General features: G+C 34.7%; 1 protein-coding gene across 3 annotated transcripts in view; it reads right to left on the bottom strand.

Moving 5' to 3' along the window:
• The window catches only part of LOC149787408 (transport and Golgi organization protein 6 homolog), an 84485-nt gene that overhangs the window by 3225 nt on the left and 60408 nt on the right, over positions 1-20852 (bottom strand). For all 3 annotated transcript variants that reach the window (XM_089978011.1, XM_089978010.1, XM_089978012.1), the window contains 4 exons: positions 19399-19587; positions 13455-14103; positions 12901-13052; positions 5605-5718 (listed from right to left, as the gene is read on the bottom strand). In XM_089978011.1, coding sequence (XP_089834137.1) covers positions 5605-5718; positions 12901-13052; positions 13455-14103; positions 19399-19587 — 1104 coding nt within the window. The remainder of the gene's footprint in view (positions 1-5604; positions 5719-12900; positions 13053-13454; positions 14104-19398; positions 19588-20852) is intronic.

Raw genomic sequence — 20852 nt, 5'->3', positions numbered from 1 at the left:
GTGGGTCCTGAGATCTCTAATCCTTGTTACATCTACCCAAAACATAATGCCCACATGGACCTGAGATATCTCACCTTTGTTACATCTACCCAAAGGCCAAATGCTTCATACCAGTGAAAGGTGTTTCTAACTTCAGACTTGTCAAACCTGACAGATGTCTATCAATAGTTCTCAAAATCCAACCCATAATTTCAGCTACCTGTCCATATATTTCCCTAGAACACTGACAGCTAGTCTTGCTGTACATGAATAGTTTTGAAAAATACTTTCATGAATAACTAACCCTCTAACTAAATCATCAACCTTTCTATACCAACCAATCCTCTGACTAATTAAATCAACCTTTCTATACCAACCAATCCTTTGACTAACTAAATCAACCTTTCTATACCAACCAATCCTTTAACTAGCTAAAATCATCAACCTTTCTATACCAACCAATCCTCTGACTAACTAAATCAACCTTTCTATACCAACCAATCCTTTAACTAGCTGAAATCATCAACCTTTCTATACCAACCAATCCTTTGACTAATTAAATCAACCTTTCTATACCAACCAATCCTTTGACTAACTAAATCAACCTTTCTATACCAACCAATCCTTTAACTAGCTGAAATCATCAACCTTTCTATACCAACCAATCCTTTGACTAACTAAATCAACCTTTCTATACCAACCAATCCTTTAACTAGCTGAAATCATCAACCTTTCTATACCAACCAATCCTCTGACTAACTAAATCAACCTTTCTGTACCAACCAATCCTTTAACTAGCTGAAATCATCAACCTTTCTATACCAACCAATCCTTTGACTAACTAAATCAACATTTCATTACCAACCAAACCTTTAACTAATTAAATGATCGACCTTACTGTACCAAATAATCCTCTAACTAGCTAATCATCAACCTTTCTATACCAACCAATCCTTTAACTAATTAAATCATCAACCTTTCTATACCAACCAATCTTTTAATTATCATCAACCTTTCTATACCAACCAATCCTTTGACTAACTTGACTAACTAAATCAACCTGTCACAGAATTAGGCAAAGAAATAACTTGGTTTACCTCAGAACTATTTGTGTTTTTCCAGGTAAGCGACTGTATTAACATGTACCTTGCCAGAAATTACTTGTGACGAAGTAACATTACTAACATGATATGCACGAGTATTTTACCCTGACTTTTGCTCACTCTCCTATGGATTTAAGCAAGATCAATTTCTAAAACCAACACTGGTCATTTTGGATCACGTCAAGGAGTGTACGCTCTCCATTGTTCTCCAGCCATAGGGGTAAGTGTTAAATTTACATTTTCATTTGATATGTGAAGCTTATTCGGTTTGTAATGTCTTATCGTGTAATAATGCATTTATTACAACGCAGATTTGAACTTTGAATTACAAGTCACTATTAGAGGTTAAAGTATATCATATATCCAGAGATTATACAGAAACTATTATTATGACCAATTTGGTTTTATTGTAGCTGATTGTGTCTGTTGCTGTGATTGTGGCCATGATTCTGATTGTGTCTGTCGCTGTGATTGTGTCTGTCGCTGTGATTGTGACTGTCACTGTGACTGTGAATATGACTAGAGCTGTCTGAAGCTGTCTAAAGTTGTTTAGAGCTGCCTGGACTTTCCAGAGTATTTAAGGCTGCGTGCTGTCGATACGTATGTATGTATGTACGTATGTCTGTGCCACGGATGTAGACGATGCAAATTAAAAAGGGTGCTGTATGCTGTCTGTACATGTGTATACATATGACTGTACATGTGGTGGATCCATAAAGGGTGCGAGCGGCCAATAAGAGTGTGGGCCAACCCAAGGAATCGTGCGACTGTACAAGGGGTCTAGAAGCTTATGTTTGGATCAATTGTTGTTCCAATTGCATTTTTATATTAATAAGATTATTTTGAATCTTCGTTGTTTTCATAAGATTATTTTGAATCTTAGTTGTGTTCATAAGATTATTTTGAATCTTAGTTATGTTCATAAAATTATTTTGAATCTTAATAGAGTTCATATTCGAGATTATGTGAATCTCTCTTATAGTGTAAAATACTGTTTGAAGCGTATCTGCAGCCCATGAGGTTTCTTGGATCTGTACTTCATATTGATTTAATATTTTGGTTTATTTTCAATGTGTGAATGCTGTGTAGAGTGATTTGAGTCAATTGTATGTTGAGAGCGTGAGAGAATCATTGTATTTTTACATCATATATTTTTCTTTATTAATTCATTTCATAAATTTCCATCTTTCTCACATTGTGTTTGTCTTATTCATTTAGTCCAAAAACCCACTCGGTTTCTATTCTGCGACACAACCTTTCTATACCAACCAAGCCTTTAACTAATTAAATCATTGACCTTTCTATACCAACCAAGCCTTTAATTAATTAAATCATTGACCTTTCTATACCAACCAATCCTTTAATTAAATCATTAATCTTTCTATACCAACCAATCCTCTAACTAGCTAATTATCAACCTTTCTATATCAACCAATCCTGGAACTAACGAAATCATCCTTTCTATACCAACCAATCCTCTAACTAGCTGAAATCATCAACCTTTCTAAACCAACCAATCCTGTAACTAGCTAAACCATCAACCTATCTGTACCCAACCAATCCTCTAGCTAGATAAATCATCAAATTTTCTATACTAACCAGTCTTTATACTAGCTAAATCATCTACATTTCTAAATCAACCTATCCTGCAACTAACTAAATCATCAACCTTTCTATAACAACCAATCCTGTAACTAGCTAAATCATCAACCGTTCCATGTCAACCAATCCTGTAACTAGCTAAATCATCAACCGTTCTATGTCAACCAATCCTGTAACTAGCTAAATCATCAACCGTTCTATGTCAACCAATCCTGTAACTAGCTAAATCATCAACCATTCTATGTCAACCAATCCTGTAACTAGCTGAAATCATCAACTTTTCTATGGCAACAGTAGTTTGCATAAATTGTTTAATTCATTGCCACAATTCATCATACATACCATCATTTCCATCAAGACCATCTTGTCTGTTATTGAAAGTGGTCCTAAATCCCATTGCTTTATTTGTAATAGCTCATCACAATATCAAATTCATGTAAATAACATGCAATTGCCTCATGCATAGAACATTCCTTGTTCCCCACAAGCAGCCATCTTCAGAACTGCTTGCCAGTGACAGCCATTACAGTACCTTCCATTGCAATCTTTAATGTCTACATTGGTGCTGTAGGCCCCATGTCTTAGCATACTGACCTTATTATTTTAACCTGGTTTTAACATGTACAAAAGAGTCTTTCTTCACATATATACCTAGTTCACCACAGTGCATAAAGGCCAAGTACTTAACTGGAAGATGAAAATGATGATAATCATTCAGGTACTTCAATACAGCTTACTCAAACACTTCAATGACATAAAGAGAAGATAACTCTGGCATGAAACAAATTTGCAGACAAAACTCTGCCTGTAAAATCAACACTGTATCCCATATTTTTGTAAATATTCTACAGAAATTTTGGTGAAATAATAGCAGTAAATAGGTCTGTATTTTAGTAACAGAAACCCAACTGGACAAGTGAATGACACCATATGTACAAATCTGAAATGACTTTAAGCCCGAATGCTTTCTGTTCAAATTCATCAAATTCTGTCCAGTGTTTTTTGACAAGTTGTAAAAGGTTTTCTGTTTTTAGTAATGGTGGCCAAGTCTGGTTATGGATAAGCATGGCCCTAAAATTCCCTTACAGCACAATGCTTGCCATCAACTCTGTCCAGCAGTGTGTGTGTGTGTGTGTGTGTGTGTGTGTGTGTGTGGAAAACTCTGTCCAGCTTATTTTATGAAGTCATTTATGTGTTCATCTATTTTTTTTGTGAACTGCATCCATACCAGATGGTAAATCAGCATGATTTGTAGAAACAAACTGAATGGCATTAGTTGTTTTGAAGTAAAAATGTTAACATTTGTTTCCTATTTTTAGAATAGGTGGCCATATTTGCTGGTGAATAAACATCATTTGAAAACTTTTTTAATGGCCTTCATATCAAACTGCTTCCTGACAATTTTTTTGGTTAAATTTTGTTTAGTGTTTTTTAAGAAGTCATTTCAAGGTTTTCTACTTTTAATGACAGCAATTACCTCTATTGGTGAAATGTCATCATTGGAAGAAATTTTAAAGGTCTTCTTGACGGAATGCTTTCTGTAAATTTTCGTAAAGTTCTGTCAATCAGTATTAGCCAAAGAGTCATTTAAATGTTTCTCTATTTTAATAAATGGTGGCCACATATGAAATAAACATGCATGAATTTTACAAACTTGCAAGGCTTTCATGCAAAGATGTTTTCTGTCAAATTTGGTCAAATTCAATTGAGCTGTTTTTGAGAAGTCACTCAATGGCTTTCTAGTCATAGCAATGGCAGAGTTAAATGGCGTTATCTCTAAAATCTGAAATGTTTTTCATTTTTTAAAGCTGGGATGTTGTGAATTATATTTAATCAAATTCTGACAGAGGTTTTGGTGAAGACATTTAAAGTTTTTATTGCTCCTTTTTAGTTATTGTTGTTGTAGGGTTTAATGCCATTTTTTAGCACACGATAGGCTGTTCATGGCGGCCAGTATTAATGGTGGAAGAAGAACTAGGTAAAACCCCGGAAATAACCACCAACCCATGAGAAGCTACTGGCAAGCTTTCTCACATACCCACATTGGCTGAATCCGAGACTTGAACCCATGCAGACAGAGGTAAAATGGCAGTGATCCGTAATGGAGAGCGCTTTAGACCACTCAGGGCCCCTCCTTTTTAGTAATAGCAGATATGTTTCATGATGAATCAGTATCAACTGTAAAAGGCCTTTGGACCAGGATACTCTCAATTGCTGATGGATGAACAGGACATACAGTGATGATGCATGATGGATGAACAGGACATACAACGGATGATGCATGATGGATGAACGCGACATACAACGGATGATGCATTATGGATGCAGGACAATGATATATCCATGGTTGGTCATATGTACTGGTGAACTAAAGATTTTTAACCATAAAATTTTCAGGCATTTAGCAAGCAAACTAAAGTTGTGAAAATAATATTTAATTTGAAAATGTTATTCAATGAATCTGTGCAGACTTTTGATGGAATTTATTGATCTTGTTTTAACAAATAATGTAAACACAAAAATTGAAAGATATCAATATCTTGTCTTCTTCTATTACACACATATTTCATCCCTAAACAATAACTTGTATGCAAATTAGTTTGATATTTGTCTCAGCATATGGATTGGAGAGACAGAATTATATTTAAAAAGATATTTAATAAAAGGATGTAACATATTCGGCTCTGGGTAGCTTTGTAAACAACAACAGGATCTAATGGGCATTACATTTCAGAGCACACATCGTTGCATATTTCTGTTTATGTAACATATGGTGACTAACCTTCAAAGCATTACATTTCAGAGCACACATTGTTGCATATTTCTGTTTATGTAACATATGGTGACTAACTTTCAAAGCATTACATTTCAGAGCACACATTGTTGCATATTTCTGTTTATGTAACATATGGTGACTAACCTTCAAAGCATCTTGACCTAGACCTTGAATCATTAGGGTCAAGGCCATAGCTCCTGCTTTTCTGACCTCCACATCCTTATCTGTCTTCAGCAGGCTGCTGCAGCACTCAAATACCTGTAGAAAGAGTACTAAACTGAACACAGACTAGGTAGAAATTAAGAGGTATTCACCCCTCTCTATGTGATGCCCTCAATGCATTCTCCACAGACACCCCTTTCTTTTTATTCCCCAGATCACTGAAAGGCCTCACAATTATTGAAACTGTTATTTTATCTTAATTCTTTCTATATTTTCCTGCTTTTGTCTGCAAAATTCAACAAGTTAAATCTTCCATCTTAACAGCAACAAAATTAATATGCTAAACATGAGGCCCATGTGGGCATGAAAGCACTCACCTATTTGAACTTTTCCTAACAGCCAAATGCAATAGTTGGCCAAGAACTCTGGGTCATTAGGATGCTTTCTGATAAATTGTTGTCGTAATGGGGTTTAACGCCATTTTTCAGCACAAGATAGGCTATACATGGCGGCCAGTATTAATGGTGGAGGAAGAACCCGGGAAAACCCTGGAAAGAACCACTGACCCACAAGAAGCTACCAGCAAGGCCTTCTGATATAAAATTCTTCCCATGCTTTTCACTGCATATTATGAAAACAACTGCTTTAAGGTTTTGTTATTTTTTGGCATCTTCATCCATATATGGTGACCCAACAACATTATTTATTCAATACTGAAAGACCTCTATGCCATGATACTTTTCTGTAAAATTTGATAGTATTCTGTTAAGCGGTATTTAGGTAAGATTGTTTCAAACATGTTTTAGGATGGATGGCTATATTTTATGGCAGATCAGCACATTAACAATGTAAAAATATGAAAGACCTTTAGGTTAAATGCCGTCAAGTTGGGTCAAATTCTGTTTACTTATTTTTGAGAATGAATTGTGCAAGGTTTTTCCATTTTTGGTGACAGCAGCCATACCTGATGGTGGATCAAAATCATTTGTAGAAAACTGAAAGCTCCTCATATGTATTGACACTGTGGCATGCGATCTGTCTAATGTATAGACACTATGGCATGCGATCTGTCTAATGTATAGACACTATGGCATGCGATCTGTCTAATGTATAGACACTGTGGCATGCAATCTGTCTAATGTATAGACACTGTGGCATGCAATCTGTCTAATGTATAAACACTGTGGCATGCGATCTACCTAATGTACAGACACTGGCATGCGATCTGTCTAATGTATAGACACTGTGGTATGCAATCTGTCTACTGTATAGACACTGTAGCATGCGATCTGTCTAATGTATAGACACTGTGGCATGCGATCTATCTAATGTATTGACACTGTGGCATACGATCTGTCTAATGTATAGACACTGTGGCATGTGATCTGCTAATGTATAGACAATGGCATGCAATCTGTCTAATGTATAGACACTGGCATGCGATCTGTCCAATGTATAGACAATCTGGCATGCAATCTATCTAATGTATAGACACTGTGGCATGCGATCTGTCTAATGTATAGACACTGTGGCATGCGATCTGTCTAATGTATAGACAGTGTGGTATGCAATCTGTCTAATGTATAGACACTGGCATGTGATCTGTCGAATGTATAGACACTGTGGCATGCAATCTGTCTAATGTATAGACAGTGTGGAATGCAATCTGTTTAATGAATAGACAATGTGGCATGCAATCTGTCAAATGTATAGACAATGTGGCATGCGATGGCTCCCATAACTGCTAAGACCTTATCTAAAATGGATATCACATACAATGCTGTGCTGAATGAACTAAAGTAACTACAGTTGCAACACTTCAGACACCATGCCAGCATTCCAAATTAAATCAAAATGAGCAAACAATGGACAAAAAGAATGAAACAAACTTCAGTATTACAAATGAAAAATACTTTAATTTTAATAGTTACCAATTACTAAGAGATACGTGTAATTTCAAGTGTAATTTAAATAAGGGAACAGATCACTATAGCTCTTATACCTTTTCCTTCATATTTCTTTTTTTACTGTTTCAATTAGGTTTATAATCATGAAGTAATGTTTCAAGTGATTAAGTCACCTATGACCCAATATAAAGTTTTTTCAAATGCATTTTTGCACCTTTTTTAGTGGCAATAACATTTTCAGGATGGTAGGTGTGGTGACCATACTGAACATCAGATTGTCAAAATATTTATTTCAGACTAACTAGACACTAAAAGACGTCTTCTGGTGAAAATCCAGTGCTGATATATCTTTCCATTCACAATGAGCAGCAATAACAAGGTTTTCAAGATGGCTGCCATGATGTCCATATTATATGTCAGATCAGTACCATTTTCATTCATGACCAACTAGACATAAGAAATATTTTAGTGAAACTCTACATTGACATGACATGACCAAAAAGACATAGGAAATATTTTAGTGGAACTCTATGTTTACATGACATGACCAACTAGACATAAGAAATATTTTAGTGAAACTCTACATTGACATGACATGACCAAAAAGACATAGGAAATATTTTAGTGGAACTCTATGTTGACATGACATGACCAACTAGACATAAGAAATATTTTAGTGAAACTCTACATTGACATGACATGACCAAAAAGACACAGGAAATATTTTAGTGGAACTCTATGTTGACATGACATGACCAACTAGACATAAGAAATATTTTAGTGAAACTCTACATTGACATGACATGACCAACTAGACATAAGAAATATTTTAGTGGAACTCTACACTGACATGACATGACCAAATAGACATAAGAAATATTTTAGTGAAACTCTACATTGACATGACATGACCAACTAGACATAAGATATATTTTAGTGAAACTCTGCATTGACATGACATGACCAAAAAGACAAAGGAAATATTTTAGTGGAACTCTATGTTGACATGACATGACCAACTAGACATAAGAAATATTTTAGTGAAACTACACTGACATGACATGACCAACTAGACATAAGAAATATTTTAGTGAAACTCTACATTGACATGACATGACCAAAAAGACATAGGAAATATTTTAGCGGAACTCTATGTTGACATCACATGACCAACTAGACATAAATATTTTAGTGAAACTCTACAATGACATGACATGACCAACTAGACATAAGAAATATTTTAGTGGAACTCTACACTGACATGACATGACCAAATAGACATAAGAAATATTTTAGTGAAACTCTACACTGACATGACATGACCAAATAGACATAAGAAATATTTTAGTGAAACTCTACACTGACATGACATGACCAAATAGACATAAGAAATATTTTAGTGAAACTCTGCATTGACATGACATGACCAAAAAGACAAAGGAAATATTTTAGTGGAACTCTATGTTGACATGACATGACCAACTAGACATAAGAAATATTTTAGTGAAACTACACTGACATGACATGACCAACTAGACATAAGAAATATTTTAGTGAAACTCTACATTGACATGACAATCCTTTCAAGTGGAATAGTGATAATAGTTTTAAAATGGCTGCTGTGGTGGTAATATTGATGGCTAGGTGGCACTGTTTTCATTTCAGACCAATTAGATATCATAAGAAGTCTTCTCATGAAGATCCCATGCTGATATGACTTTCCGTTCAGGATATGCAGTGAAAACAAGATTTTCAAGACAGCTGCTGTGTTGGCCAGATCAATATGTTTCATTTATCCCAACTAGACACCCTAAGAAGCTTCTGGGTGAAAATCCCATGTCAATATGACTTTCTAATCAGAAGGAACAGCAATAATAACATTTTCAAGATGGTTGTCATGACAACTATAATGGATGTCATATCAGCAACCTTTTCATTTAGGACCAACTATACATCATATGAAGTCTATTAGTAAACCCTTACTCATTTTGATAATGATCATTCATTAATGAAGCGTAACAATAACAAGATTTTCAAGATGGCCGCATTTAGATGCTCAAGCAGAACCATTTTCATTTAGGATCAAGTAGACATCATTAGAAGTCTTTCAGTGCAACCCCCACGTTGATATGACCATCCATTTATGTGGAGTTGCAACAAGAAGATTTTCAAGATGGCTACTGCTGCAACCATACTAAATGACTGAGAAGCACCTTATCCATTTAGTACTAACCAGACCTTGGTAGGAATCTATGTGTAAAGTGTCATGGCAATCCTCTAAGCAGTTTAAGAAAGGTAGCAATAACAAACTTTTGCTAACAGATGGACGAATGTGATAAAATGGACAACAATCCAGCCGATAATATCTTCTGTTTTATGACCAGATGCAGATGTATTTAATGTTGTGTTAGATTTAGTTTGAAATGAATCATTTATTTAAATTATTTATTAGCATTACAAAGCACCCATATGACTCTTTGGACTAAATACTGTTTTGGGATAATTATGAATTAATTCAAAGGAGTTCTGGACAATGCCATTATAATACATCAAGAATGTTTGCACTTCAGCATGTTAAAAGCTATTGGTACATCAACACATTCAAGGCCTGGAATGTTTGTGGGAACACCCTATTGGACTTATGATAAAACATCCAGAATTATCTGGGATTTATTTCATAATACAGTAAATTTCTTTTTAAGTTTCAATTTATAACTTTAAGAAATACATTATTTATTAAGTTTTACATAATTAAAAGGTTTTGCTTCTTTTTGTTACTTAATTTAAGACCATAGAGTCATAAAACAGGTATGAATGACCTGGACTTTTCGCCAAGGTATGTAGTCTTGATGTAAACTTACAGTGCGGAGAGCATTATTTTCTCATTGGATTTGCCATGACCATAACATCTAACCGATGGACCATGGATGCTATACGATTCCTTATTACCCAAAGCAATGACTTTGACCTTTAACTGTCTGACTCCAAATCCATAAGCTACTTCCACACTTTATATGCAAGCCTCCCAAAACTTTGGTCAATGTGCCAAGCCCAAAACTAAAGTTACAATGCAAAATATATTTTTCTTTTTTTTGGCCACAGTGACCTTGACCTTGAGCATGTTCACCCCAAATCAACAGGCTTCCTTTATACCCAGTGTATTTCCATAAGCTCTGGTGAAGGTATATGGTCAAGAACTTAAATGTTTTTGCAGAAGCTGTTTTTCTTTTTCAGTCACATTGGCCTAAATTTTTTCACCCACAAAATGTATATGGCTTCTTCTCCCACCAAGTGAAAGCCATCTACGTTATTTGATCCAGGTATGTGATGTAAAACTAATGTTACTGAGCAAAAAGCATTTTGCTTCATTCAGTCGTACAGACCTTGACCTTTGATACTAATCAATAAGATTCTTCCTTAACCGAAATGTAAGTCATCCACAAAGTATGGTCCTGCTCTGTGGTGTAGAAAAAATATTACTGAACAAAATGTTTTTTTTTTGCTTGTTTAGCCACAGTGACCTTAATATGTCACCTTTTGACACCAAAATCAGTACGCTTTTTAATTATCACAAATGCAAGCCATCCGGAAAGATTGGGTAATAGTATATTGCAGAGAATGATTTATGTTATTGTTTAAAAATGAAATTGGCAACAATGGTCCTGATGTACAACAGCATAATAAAATATGCTACACCATGTGGAGGGAGGGCTTATAAAAATGCTTTAAACATTGCTGTAATGGCCTAAATTCTACTCAGGTCACATGGATACAAAGTACCACCATGTGGAGGGAGGGCTTATAAAAATGCTTTAAACATTGCTGTAATGGCCTAAATTCTACTCAGGTCACATGGATACAAATAAGTACCACCATGTGGAGGGAGGGCTTATAAAAATGCTTTAAACATTGCTGTAATGGCCTAAATTCTACTCAGGTCACATGGATGCAAATAAGTACCACCATGTGAAGGGAGGGCTCATAAAAATGCTTTAAACATTGCTGTAATGGCCTAAATTCTACTCAGATCACATGGATACAAATAAGTACCACCATGTGGAGGGAGGGCTTATAAAAATGCTTTAAACATTGCTGCAATGGCCTAAATAATACTCAGGTCACATGGATACAAATAAGTACCACCATGTGGAGGGAGGGCTTATAAAAATGCTTTAAACATTGCTGTAATGGCCTAAATTCTACTCAGGTCACATGGATACAAATAAGTACCACCATGTGGAGGGAGGGCTTATAAAAATGCTTTAAACATCGCTATAATGGTCTAAATTCTACTCAGGTCACATGGATACAAATAAGTACCACCATGTGGGGGGAGGGCTTACAAAGATGCTTTAAACATTGCTGTTTTGGTCTAAATTCTACTCAGGTCACATGTATACAAATAAGTACCATCATGTGGAGGGAGGGCTTATAAAAATGCTTTAAACATTGTTGTAATGGTCTTAATTCTACTCAGGTCACATGGATACAAATAAGTACCATCATTTGGAGGGAGGGCTTATAAAAATGCTTTAAACATTGCTGTAATGGCCTAAATTCTACTCAGGTCACACACACACGGATACAAATAAGTACCACCATGTGGGGGGAGGGCTTATAAAGATGCTTTAAACATTGCTGTAATGGTCTAAATTCTACTCAGGTCACATGGATACAAATAAGTACCATCATGTGGAGGGAGGGCTTATAAAATGCTTTAAACATTGCTGTAATGGTCTAAATTCTACTCAGGTCACATGGATACAAATAAGTATCACCATGTGGAGGGAGGGCTTATAAAAATGCTTTAAACATTGTTGTAATGGCCTAAATTCTACTCCGATCACAGACATATGGATACAAATATAAATACCACATCTCACTGTCATATTTTTCATAAAAATTATCAATAATAACTGTTAACAAAGTGACTGCAGTTCATTAAAGATGGTAAATTTGGGACTCTGGGTCATGGGTTTAGCCTGCTTTTGTTTTGACAATGACGTTAAAAATTAACAGACAACAACCAAGTCCAAAAGTGTAAAAATATGTTTAAAAACTGAACAAAAAACTGTAATAGCATGAAAATCTTATAGGTCATTTACTTATGACCATGAAAAAAGTTGGAAACTAAAAAAAAGAATGTTTACTTATGACCTTGACAAAGTATTCCATCACTTTAATAGCATCTGTGCTTTCATGCTATAATGGCTTCATGACAGATATACGGATGTGTCAGAATGCCATAAATGATATATTTTCTGTAGGAGAGTAAATTAGCCCCAGTTATTTAATTTTATGAAAACATTGTGCTGTAATGAAAATCTGGGATATTTTCCTAGTATGCTGTCTGAACTTTTCCTAGACTTACTTCATGGACAACACCTCCAAGAGAAAAGTGTAAAAGTTTGCAGACTTCACCCAGGTTAGACAGACTACTTGCTCGGATGAATGGGTCAACATCCTTACACCCAGACAGAATTGCTTTCAGCATCATCTCACGATACTTAGGCAGAGTTCCTCCTGGAAATATAAAGGATCTTGAAATGGAAAATGAGACATTATCATATAAATCAGACTTAACCATTGAGGTAACAGTATAGCTGCAGCAGTCCTGGCATATTGTCACCACTGCTATAATGATGATAGCACAGATGATGATAAATATTTCCATTTCGTAATCCAATCATGTCATGATTTTTAAATGCTGAACAAGAGAAATGTATTCTACATATGTAAGTATAATGATGATAATATTCACTATATAAATTATCATCAATTTAATTAGATAATAATAATAATAATAATCAAAATAATAATAATCATAATAATAATTATGTTAACTGATTTGTAAACAAAGAAACCAGTTTGTTTGAAGTCATCCAAATTCTAGCGCTGAAACAGTGAAAAGCACAACCAACATACCCAGCTTTCTACAGGTCTTCACAAGGCATTCTCCCAACTTCATTCTAAGTTCTGATGACCGTTTTATTTCGGACTGTGTAGCACCAAAATTGGCAAACTCTGAACACAGTTGTGGCACAATTACATCAGGGTTTTGGTCAGACAAAGCAACCAGTCCACTTACAGCAGCCAGGTATAAGTATGAATCAGGATGATCCAGATTTTCAGAAAATATCTTCAGTATCACTTCAGTTTTTTCCAAAGCCTCAGGCTCCCTAGCATCTAAAAGTTTTGTGAGGGTGATTAATCCATGACCTCTAACAGGAAGCAATGGGTCACACAGCTCCTCAAATGCCTTCTGCAATTTAGACTGATTCTTTGAAGCTACATTGCCATCATCCTTTCTGACAGTAGAAATCACATTAACACCAGTCTCTTTTGTTTTCTCTTCCTGATGCAAAGAGCTGGATTGGTTCTCTAGTTCTTTCTTTGATACAGTGCCTAATTTTGAACATGACTGATACTCTGATGTTGAGTTTTTGGCATAAGTATCAGCACTTGTTTTAGAAAACTTCTCATCAGTCTCAGACAAAACCTCTATTTTGGGTCTATCTGATTTTCTAGTTGTTTTTAATTTATGCTGCTCATCAGTTTTTGTTTTCTCTTTCACCTGCAATGTAAATGTCAACATAAAACAAGCATAACAAACACTAATGCCTGTCTATAACCAAATAAATTAAACTACTCTTATTTAAAACAAAGCAATGGCTTAAAGTGCAAATAATCCTGGATGTCTCTGGATTTCTTCTTATTTGAAATAAAATTATATAACAAAAAAAACATTGACCTGGTATGAATCATTATTAATTTCTTCCTTAGTATCTAGGACAATGGCATGATAAATTGTGCTGAAAAAACACAAAACAACATTATTTTGATCACAGTGCTTAAACACCATCCCCAAAATTTACAAGTTAAAAAAGTGTAGTTTTATATTACAAAAAAAAACCTTGAAAAATACTTTGCAAAGCTGTATTAGAAAAAACATATGTTGGAGGAAAAGGCAAACATTGTTTCTGCAACTGAGTTCTGTATTTTTCTGTAATATTTTCAAGGATGTGTAAGACCCTATTTTTGCTGATAAGTGTATATATTTCTTGATGTGTGACAGTGTATGTGTGTGTGTGTGTGTGTTTGTGGACAGAGAGATAGTTTATACTTCTATCTATTACTATAGACAGTGTATACTAGAAGTCAGGACTTTAATTCTTATTTACAACATCCAAACCACTGCTGTTAAAGAGAATATATAAAGTCTTGACATCTGTACTGTCAAGAAAAAATTGTAAAATGTTTTTTTTCTATAAAATTTGTAATAAAGCATATCTAAATTTGCTAAAAAGAAAGACTTAATTGATAAAACCGGTATTTAAATGCTGATTAACATTGAATTTAATGTTGAAAAATCCATTCTACATAAACTGTGTAATGTTTCTTTACAATGGTCAGTCTTACTGGAGTAATTAAAATGAAATGACCTTATAGAAAGCATACACTGAATGTCCATGTATTTAATAGATATTGCAACAAATTCTGCAAAGAAATACACACAGTTTGTATAATATTTAGCTTTACTGACATTTAGGAAAACTGTAAATTCCATTATAATCAGTCAAATGAAAATATTTCTTCCTATTTCAGGCAAATGACATTAGTACTATATATTATTCTATTCAAGCCATAAGAGAGAGAGAGAGAGAGAGAGAGAGAAAGAGAGAGAAAGAGAGCAAACATAATACTCAAACATGACTAATTTTCGTCTATGCACCACACAGTGGGTTACCTCCCCTGCCACACTATTGTAAATATGGTGGTAAAATCCCAACTGGAGAAAACAGTATACTTTGATATCTACATCACAATGAGTTTACATTGTATCTTCTGTGATTTTTTTCTCTACAATTGCTTTAGTGCAGAATGCAAAGTTTTACCCAATATGTAGTTGGAAAAGTCAGATGTTCTTTATTTGCAGAGATGGGGCAGACCACTGATGAAGTTACAAGGTATCACACAGCAGATGTCACAGTATACAAATAATATGACAATGAAATGTATCGGGTCACCACACAAAGTCTGGTTTCTTATCCTTGTTTCTGATTTGATTTCAATCAGTGATGAGAGTAATAAGGCAGGATTCAGCCAATGTGCTCATGTACCAATGCTTAGATATGTGGCAGCCAATGTGCTCATGTACTTAATGGTCAGTGCTCATGTACTAATGCTCAAATATGTAGCAGCCAATGTGCTCGTGTACTAATGCTCAAATATGTAGCAGCCAATGTGCTCGTGTACTAATGCTCAAATATGTAGCAGCCAATGTGCTCATGTACTAATGCTCAAATATGTAGCAGCCAAAGTGCTTGTGTACTATTGCTTAGATATGTGGCAGCCAATGTGCTCATGTACTTAATGGTCAGTGCTCATGTACTAATGCTCAAATATGTAGCAGCCAATGTGCTCGTGTACTAATGCTCAAATATGTAGCAGCCAATGTGCTCATGTACTAATGCTCAAATATGTAGCAGCCAAAGTGCTTGTGTACTAATGCTCATATATGTAGCAGCCACAGTGCTTGTGTACTAATGTTCAAATATGTAGCAGCCAAAGTGCTCATGTACTAATGCTCAAATGTGGCAGTGATATAATCTATAGAAGTTGGTTTGAGGAGTGTGAATACCAACCCACCCATTTTAATGTCAGCATGAATACTGAATTGTAATAATGACACATTGCAATAATAATCACACCTCATGTTGACAATGCTTGATACTTTATCAACAATCTTTTACAATGCTACTTGTTAATTGTCAAGTCTATATGAAAACAGCAATGCATTTTACTATGGTCTTGGTTGTGACTCTTTGCTGAGGAAATCTAAATTATGGAAGCAAATGATTTTTCTGTATGAAGTCTTCATAAGTCACTGACAGTCTCTTGTATTAAATGGAAATAACTTACAATTATAAATAATGATTGATTATTCCCAGTAGTTCCAATGACCAAACTCAATCTTCTCTGACAAGGACTTACAAAATTGCTGTTTTAAAGTATATTCTTGTTTGTAAACAACATTAGTTGCCCAAAATGTCAAAAGCAACAGATGCAGACTAGAAAGATTCTGACAAGTCTGTATCTACCTAACTGTAAATCAGCAGGCTCCAAATATAACAAAAGCAACAGATTAAACTAATGCCAAGAGTTTTCAGACAGTTCTGAAGTAGATTATTTTCTTGGGGAAACTTCTGCACTTAAATATTTATTTTTGGCATCCAGAAATATAGACATTAGTCAAAGTACCTCAGGAAATATTATTACCAACAGATTTATTTTTCAATAGGAATGCTTGTCACAGGTCATCCTTCCACCCTGATGGCAAAAATTACCAGGATATTTGCTGTGAGATCCAAAGAACTATGAAACAAGAGTACCATGAACAGCACATCATAAACATGACCTCTGGCTTTTTAACCTCCATATCAAATGGTCTCTTCCACACAAAACAGTGCGAACCCTCTGCAAACTTTGCTCAAGGTACTAAAGTTATGATGCATAAATCATTTTCCTTCTTTTACTGAAAGAGACCATTTGATCACTGGATTCTAAAATCTATATGTTTCTTTCTAGCCGAATGTATAGGTCATCTAAAACCTTTCGTAAAGGTCCATGGTCAACTTAGTTTTCTGTGCACAAACCATTATCCTTTTTTCAGTCACAGTGACTTTGACTATTAAACTCTGAACCCAAAATTTCTCGACTTCATTACCACAAAAGCAGGTCTTACACAAAGCTTGGTCCAGGTTAGTGATATAGAACTAATGTCATTGTGCAGAAACCATTTTTCTTCTATTAGCTGTACTGTTCTGGTGGCCTAGTGGTTATAGCATCCACCTCGGATGCAAGAGGTAGCGAATTGCGACCCCTGCCCGAATCATACCAAAGACTTATAATAATGGCACTGACAGTTGACTTGCTAGGCACTCAGCATTAAGAGATTAGCATGGCCAAAACAAAGTTTCACAGTGTATGGTCACAATAAAGTTTCATTGGTGTATGGCCAAAACAAAGGTTCACAGTGTAAGGTCACAATAAAGTTTCATTGGTGTATGGCCAAAACAAAGGTTCACAGAGTAAGGTCACAATAAAGTTTCATTGGTATATGGCCAAAACAAAGGTTCACAGTGTAAAGTCACAATAAAGTTTCATTTGTGTATGGCCAAAACAAAGTTTCACTGTAAGATTACAATAACGTTTTATTGGTGTACCAATCAAATAAAGTTGACTAGTCTAGATGTAAATGGGTTAAAGATGCAGGGATTGTAAGATACAAAAATGGCTGAACATAAAAAGCCATTCAAGCATGAAGATTAGGTTACAGTAACTTAGTTTTGGTACTACTGAGTATTCTTGAGTGAAGGTGAAATTGGGTCCAGCATCATGAGGATGTAATGAATGAATAAACAAGCAAATGAATGAAGTAGCTGAAAGTACATACTCCTACCTCTATACATTATTGAGAGGCAAATTATTTCAGTATGTGCGTGTGATTTGGATATTCCTACCTCTATACATTATTGAGAGGCAAATTATTTCAGTATGTGTGTGTGATTTGGATATTCCTACCTCTATACATTATTGAGAGGCAAATTATTTCAGTATGTGTGTGTGATTTGGATATTCCTACCTCTATACATTATTGAGAGGCAAATTATTTCAGTATGTGTGTGTGATTTGGATATTCCTACCTCTATACATTAGTGAGAGGCAAATTATTTCAGTATGTGTGTGTGATTTGGATATTCCTACCTCTATACATTAGTGAGAGGCAAATTATTTCAGTATGTGTGTGTGATTTGGATATTCCTACCTCTATACATTATTGAGAGGCAAATTATTTCAGTATGTGTGTGTGTGATTTGGATACTCCTACCTCTATACATTAGTGAGAGGCAAATTATTTCAGTATGTGTGTGTGATTTGGATATTCCTACCTCTATACATTATTGAGAGGCAAATTATTCAGTATGTGTGTGTGATCTGGATATTCCTACCTCTATACATTATTGAGAGGCAAATTATTTCAGTATGTGTGTGTGATTTGGATATTCCTACCTCTATACATTATTGAGAGGCAAATTATTTCATTATGTGTGTGCGATTTGGATATTCCTACCTCTATACATTATTGAGAGGCAAATTATTTCATTATGTGTGTGCGATTTGGATATTCCTACCTCTATACATTATTGAGAGGCAAATTATTTCATTATGTGTGTGATTTTGGATATTCCTACCTCTATACATTACTGAGAGGCAAATTATTTCAGTATGTGTGTGTGATTTGGATATTCCTACCTCTATATATTATTGAGAGGCAAATTATTTCAGTATGTGTGTGTGTGATTTGGATACTCCTACCTCTATACATTATTGAGAGGCAAATTATTCAGTATGTGTGTGTGATTTGGATACTCCTACCTCTATATATTAGTGAGAGGCAAATTATTTCAGTATGTGTGTGTGTGATTTGGATACTCCTACCTCTATACATTATTGAGAGGCAAATTATTTCAGTATGTGTATGTGTGATTTGGATACTCCTACCTCTATACATTATTGAGAGGCAAATTATTCAGTATGTGTGTGTGATTTGGATACTCCTACCTCTATACATTATTGAGAGGCAAATTATTTCAGTATGTGTGTGTGTGATTTGGATACTCCTACCTCTATACATTATTGAGAGGCAAATTATTTCAGTATGTGTGTGTGTGATTTGGATATTCCTACCTCTATACATTATTGAGAGGCAAATTATTTCAGTAAATGACAAAATCACATTGATTGCAACATTCATCCACAGCAAGATTTTCTGATAAAAAATTCCTCAAAACTGATTTGTACATACAGTTTGGGAGGTGGATGGGAGGCGATCTGCTGCAGATTTCATGACCTCTGACCACACTGCACCATGCGTTGCTATGGCAATCCTTATGTCTGTTGCCATTTCCTGTACATTGGCATCAGGGTGATTGGTACTTAGTTCTTGTAGCAAGGGAAGTAATTCTTTCAAAGTTTCTCTGTCAGCTGTAGTCATCTGAAGAAAAAAGAACATTACTTCTATTTATGTCAGCCTCTAAATTGGTAATAATTTTCAGTAACTTTCAAAATAAGACCAATCATTTTTATCCTTGGGATTTACAGATATTAAAAAATTAGAATCTTTTAAAACCCTGAACAAGGACAATTATATATAATTTTCCAGCTTACATTCAAACTTTCATTTTTTTTAAAATGTGAATCTTTTAAAAGTTGTAACATTTGTTCCAATATCCAAGATTTATATGTCAAGTAACATCAGTGACATTATAAATATCAAATTATATAGGCTAGATCTTGCATATTGAATACAGAGTTGATGACAGGAAAGACAAGAAATCAAAAAGAAAAAGGAGTAATGCACAATGCAACAGTAGGATGGCATTGATGAAACTTATGGATATTTCATTTTAGAATTATATTTACTTTAAACATATTTATCATCATTTAATTGAAACGTATTTTTACAGAAGAAATTTGTGAAAATTTCAAGCAATGTAATAATACACTTGTACTACACTCTGTTTGCAGAAAGTAAATACCTTCAAACAATGACACACTTGTACTTCAGAAAAGAATAAAAGGCTCAGAATCAACCTTCAAATAAAGCTTAGATAATTTGCTGCTAGAGTTGTTATGGTTATGGTAATAGGTATACTTCAAAAGATTTATGACAAATAAGCCAGTGAATGAACCAAAGTTTTTATGAGTAACTCATTACTCAAGCCTTTAAAACAAATGTTTATTTATTTTCTATTTATTTATTCAGCAATTACCAATGGAAGATAAAAAGAACAATTGGTTTTTGGTTATTTGACTGCAGTCATAACTAGTAAATTGGGTGGACAAACCTTTTTAAGAACCACTTTTCAGTGGATAACCTCATATTAGTGTGACCACTGTAAAAATAAAACTGACTGAAACCTTTCCAAGGGCTCCAAACACTTTATGAGTGTATATTCTACTTGTTTACCTGGCAATAATTTTTAATGGATGAATGTACAGTCTACTGGTTTACATGGCAATAAATTATATGGATGAATGTACAGTCTACTGGTTTACCTGGCAATAAATTATATGGATGAATGTAGTCTACTGGTTTACCTGGCAATAAATTATATGGATGAATGTAGTCTACTGGTTTACCTGGCAAAAAATTATATGGATGAATGTAGTCTACTGGTTTACCTGGCAATAATTTTTAATGGATGAATGTACAGTCTACTGGTTTACCTGGCAATAAATTATACGGATGAATGTACA

The sequence above is a fragment of the Sinohyriopsis cumingii genome, chromosome 12 (assembly GCF_028554795.1).
Source record: "Sinohyriopsis cumingii isolate HCF-2022 chromosome 12, ASM2855479v2, whole genome shotgun sequence".
In the NCBI taxonomy this organism is placed as follows: Eukaryota; Metazoa; Mollusca; class Bivalvia; order Unionida; family Unionidae; genus Sinohyriopsis; species Sinohyriopsis cumingii.
Note: the sequence above shows the minus strand (reverse complement) of the source record. Positions and strands in the feature narration are given on the sequence as shown.